The 5194-nt window shown below is 41.4% G+C and overlaps 1 protein-coding gene across 2 annotated transcripts in view; it reads right to left on the minus strand.

Annotated features, from left to right (window-relative positions):
• Positions 1-2686: 2686 nt before the first annotated feature.
• The window catches only part of lrrc28 (leucine rich repeat containing 28), a 13133-nt gene continuing 10625 nt past the window's right edge, over positions 2687-5194 (minus strand). For both annotated transcript variants that reach the window (XM_020617179.1, XM_020617180.1), the window contains exons 9-10: positions 4715-4870; positions 2687-4042 (exon numbers count right to left, since the gene is read on the minus strand). In XM_020617179.1, the coding sequence (XP_020472835.1) occupies positions 4032-4042; positions 4715-4870 (167 nt within the window). In that variant the 3' untranslated portion in view covers positions 2687-4031. The remainder of the gene's footprint in view (positions 4043-4714; positions 4871-5194) is intronic.

Consider the following 5194-nt stretch of genomic DNA (forward strand, 5'->3'; position numbering starts at 1 on the left):
AATTTGAGAGTGATTTATTTTTTGTGCTACAGAAGGTACTGTGGTACTGTTAATAAATTCAAGATGACTCTTCTGAATAAATCTTCATTTCTTACCTTTTTTTTTTTTTTTTAAACAACGTGCTCACCAAAGGCAGAGATGTGTGTTCTTGGTGAATTCCACACTGCATGTATTATCAGACGTCAGCATGGGAGTACATGTAACTTACAAACACCAGAATCTTTCAGAATCTTCAACCTACGAGACTGAAACAGGTGATCAAAACAAAAAAATAAAGACACTCAACCACAGTTCTGATCCTGTATTGATGACGTAACATTTCACAGTCTGTGTTATCGACAGCAGGCTGGACAATACTCACGTTAGCTGTTGCTTCGGTTATGACCCTGCCTGACTTGCCACAGGAAATTACTTTGGTGGTGCAGATGTATCCCGGCGCCAGTGTCTCACAATATGGATTCAACACAGAGCAACATACAGTTGTGTACAATTGGCATCATTTCAACATGCATGTTTATCCTAGAACCATGCACCTTAAGAAATACTGAGACTCATAAAAATCATTGATCCTGGTAAAGCCACTCAGCTTTCTGCTGACAATTATCAGTGAAGCACATACGGCGTTTAGGCTTTATGTGGTCATTGTTTTTCAGAGGGTGTGTTCAAAGCTGACTTGCCTATATTTAAGAAGGAGCTTTATTTTATTGTCATTGTAACACGTACAACAAAATTTTGTTTGGACCCAAGGGGCCGCGGGCTGCTGCGTGCATATGTGCCACCATCACAAGTAACTTGGGGGGCTTCAGTGTCTTGCCCAAGGACACTCTGACACGTGGACTGCAGGCACTGATATTTGAACTTTCAACCTTCCAGTTGGGATACAGCTGCTCTACCCACCGCACCACTGTCACTCCTTAATAACATAAGTAGATTTACAAGCGAGTTTCCCAATACCAGTGGACCTTGTGCAGCCTCTGTCACCATGACAGAAATGTGACTTTTGGCCTTTTTTTGGTTATAATTTTAGAATTTACTATGACCGTTAAATGCAAAACTGAACAATGCCATATAAAGCTTAAAATGTCTCTACACGAGTTCCTCACTTTGTGGCCTTTACATTTATTGTACACTTGGGCATTGCTGTATCTGATGTGCAGTAGTGCCTTAGCTGCATAACAAGAGATTATTCATTATTATTCAAGCATCTTTGTTAAAATCATCATGTAGGAAAACAAACTGCCGGGGATGATTAACAACCTACAAGATAGGAAAGGCAAGCGTTTCTTGTGCACAGAGTGAAGAAAATACATGGTACAGTACAGCAGAAGAAGAGTGACTCAGGACTGTCATGGCTAGAGTGTGATGTCGACTAAATTAATTCAGACAGATCATCCCAATTTAAATGACCATTTAATATTACAATTATTCTGAACAGAGTAGTAGTGAAACAGATAATCTGATAGGGAACAGAGAACGGAGACCAGAGTCACTCCTCCTGCAATGTGATAAAGTAATAAATAAGGCCAACTCACACGCGCCAGTCAGTCCAGTTAGTTGTTGTTGGTCACGAGGTACCGTCAGTTAGTCTTTCTGTCAACCCATAGTCAGCCATCGTTCCCCCCGGCCCTCCAAGGCCGGGTCTATGGTTCACTTTTCACGGTAGCATTGTCATCCTCTTCTCTTCTGCTCTAACCCAGCTATCCTAGCCTTTTATCGAACTTCTAGGTTGCATTGACCTACCGCACATTTCCTTCTTTCTAAATCTGAACAGAGCACACAAATAGTTCACATAAGGCTGAAGCTGCAGCTATATCCATTCCCTATCTAGACTTCCTTGGGATGTTTACCTACAAGTTAAACAAGGGGGACACAGCCCACGATATTCCTGCTTGAGCAAGAAAAGAGAAACAGATCAAGCTTACCTATACACTCAGCTCACCCTTACATCCTTATACAACTAGTACAAATAATATATATATATATGAAGTACATACTGTTCTATTACAGATTACCTCTAGAACCTTGTTTATTTGTAACCACTACAGGACTTACACAAAGCTACTTGTCAGAGCACCACCCCATTTCTTATATCTGTATCCCATATGCAGGGAAGCCAAAAACCTTAACAGTCCTGACCTACTGACACTAACAGTTCCACATATCTGCTTCAGTTACGTACAGTAATAACTGTTTACAGTGGCTTTAGATAAGAAGCTAGTTGTATTTAATCTAATATAAGGAGTTTTATTGGCCAAGTATGTTAAATGCGCAAGAAATTTGTCTCCGCTACAGAACCGAGGCAGCCTTCTGTGGCGCCAACTCACACACACACACAACGTGATGGCGGCACTGTCCCTGGAAGGCCCTGCTCTGGCCATCAGGGGTTCAGAGTCTTGCCCAAGGACACTTCAACATGTGGACAGGGGGACAATGGGAACCGAACTGCTGACCTTCCAGTTAGATGATGGCCACTCTACCTCCTGAGCCACAGCTGCCGCCAAACTGTAAAGCCAGGAATAAATTTGGAGGTAAAATAGAGATGTATTTATATGATAAAACCTGAGTGTTCTTGTGAGGGGTAAACCTACAAACCTCCGCCTCCGATTAAGTGATACAGCAGCTGTGTACATTGTGCCATTGAATCCACTCTAACACTCGCAATGTTAAAAAAAAATCACACAAAATGAAACATCAATCAGCATTTACTGCCAAATGTAATGCAATCAAAACAAATGATAATTTAGAACTATACAACACAGTAATGAACATTAACACAAAAGCATCAGCTCAACAAGTGACTCGCACAGTGGCACTGAAGTATACATACCTCTTTCCGTACTGATGGTGAAAGAAACCTGACTTTAAACTGAGCTTGCAGATGTTTAAGGTCATCCTAACAATGACACTTTTGGCTTTTACAAAGTGTGTTATTTTTAATACTTTTAATTATAAAAACATCATTTTTACAAATTAATAACTTGCTCCAAAACCTGTCAAATTAAAAAAACAAACAAAAAATGGCTGACAAACTCAAAATTTGTATACCTGTTAAACAAATTTGTGAGGCATGAATGAATGGGATGTGTCTATTACAAAAAGTCTGTGTGGAAATTTATTGATTTTACAAATATCAAACAGCTTGTTCTTAAAAGGTGCCCATTTGTGAGTGGGTGGGTTGTCGTTACTTCAGGTCTGTGCAATGCTGTTAGTTTCTAGATGTCAGCTGAATGAGTGCCTAGGCACCAGCGGTTGTGCAAGTTCACACTTCACAGGAGCTGATGAAGACTGGTCTCCCCCCACTTCGGCTGTCTACTGCAGCTCAAGGGTACATTTGTTTTAAGCTTCGTGCAGCCCGAGTAGTTTGTGTGTCGCTCTGTGTTAACAGGATACAAAGATGCTGTTGTGAGGATGTTATGTTCTAGTGGAAAACAAAATAAGTGATCTGAAAATCTGGAGCAGAATCTTGGACAAGGAGTTTTGTTTTAGTGCAATGAACCTACAGTTGTTCTCTGAACTGAACAAAGCCTTTGTCATTCAGTTCATCAGCCTGCATGTTCATGAAACTCAAGTTCACATTACTTAGTTGCAAAGTGAACCATTCAGTTCATCGTTCAAAATGAAAAATGAACGGCACTTTTTGAGCGTGCTCATGCAAAAGTCTGAGGGGCGCACTGTTATTATACTGACTCCCACCAGTCGTGAAAATAATGCTCCTATCTGGTTAGAAATGAGACAGAAACACCATGTAGGTTTGGGTCTTTGTCTTAAGCGTGTTGAAATGTTGCTGTGTGTTCATCCTCTGAGCCACCATATATCCACAAAGGGTGCTTTTCTCTGTGGTTCTTGTTGTCAATCAAGTACACAGCTCCTGCACTGATGCAGCACAGACCTTAAATCCACACAAGGCTGTCACCCGCTGCAAGCGCATCAACAGCTTCTGCTTTGAATGTGCACAGGTGTAAGGAAAAGATGTCAGCCCTGGAGGTTAAAGGTGCGGAGGCAGTGACTGGAGCAGCAGTAGGCAACAAAACTTACAGTTGTCCTAAACAGAAAAAAAGTGAGGAAAAGGTGTGACATGGGTGCGCATTTCTGTTTAGCTGTTAAGAATTAATTTACAAATATAAAATAAGGTTTGTAGTTATCTTTCAACATCAACATGAAAAAGAGGCAAGTTGCTATCTTGTTAGCACTAGCTTGTTTTAGCCATACATGTATTTTTGAAACCTGGATTCAGCGTCGCCATTAAGCCAATTTTCCTCCAGCAGCCAATGGTGGTACTGCAACAAATAAAATCCTCATGTGGCCCAAGAAGCATTTTCTCCGTAAACCACACTAATAAAAAAGACATCTTTAAAAGTCTTGACAGAACACCCAGAACTATAAACAAGGATAATTATTGCTCTTTGTATTATGAATTTTTAATCCATGGAGGCTATACATTTGTAAAATTTCCCAAAAGCATAGAAATCTGAGTTTTATTTTGGTGATGTCATCGTGGCAGTGGGGGAAACACTAATGTGCGTGTGAAGTGGGCCGCACAACGTGAATGCAAAACCAGAAGAGAACACTTTTTCGTCATTGTGGCAGGTGAGAAACTTTCATTCAAGTGGCTCAGTGTCATGTTTCAGTCCAGAATCCAGGTTTTCCTTAATACATCCATGGCTGTAGCTCTGTAGGTAATCTTACATGGAAAGGAAGTTGCGACTTTTCTAACCTGCGGTGCACTCCTGCCAGGGCGGTGTCACGGAGGGGAAAGAGGGATAGATGATGGTGAACATAGCTTGACTGCAGCGGTGACAGTGTCCCAGGGGGAACTGCAGCAGATCCAGCAGGCTCTTTGGGAGAGTGTTGGCAGGCTGCAAGTTGAGCTCTAAGCACACAACAGTACAGGTCAGATTTATAAAAGTAAGCAGAGAGATGATAAGAATGTTCAGCCTCACTGTTAAAAATGTAGTGGACAAAACAGTAACACCTGTAGTATACTACATTGTATCACAGTACAAGGCAATGCAATTCAACAACTCAAACTATATCCTCCGAAATGACCATATGTTAAATCAACACCTGCCTAAAACATCCATCCATTTTCCTCCGCTTATCCGGAACCAGGTCACGGGGGCAGCAGTCTAAGCAAAGATGCCCAGACTTCCCTCTCTCCAGACACTTCCTCCAGCTCCTCCAGGAGAATGCCAAG

This window comes from Monopterus albus, unplaced genomic scaffold (genome assembly GCF_001952655.1).
Source record: "Monopterus albus unplaced genomic scaffold, M_albus_1.0 scaffold186.1, whole genome shotgun sequence".
NCBI classification, from domain to species: Eukaryota; Metazoa; Chordata; class Actinopteri; order Synbranchiformes; family Synbranchidae; genus Monopterus; species Monopterus albus.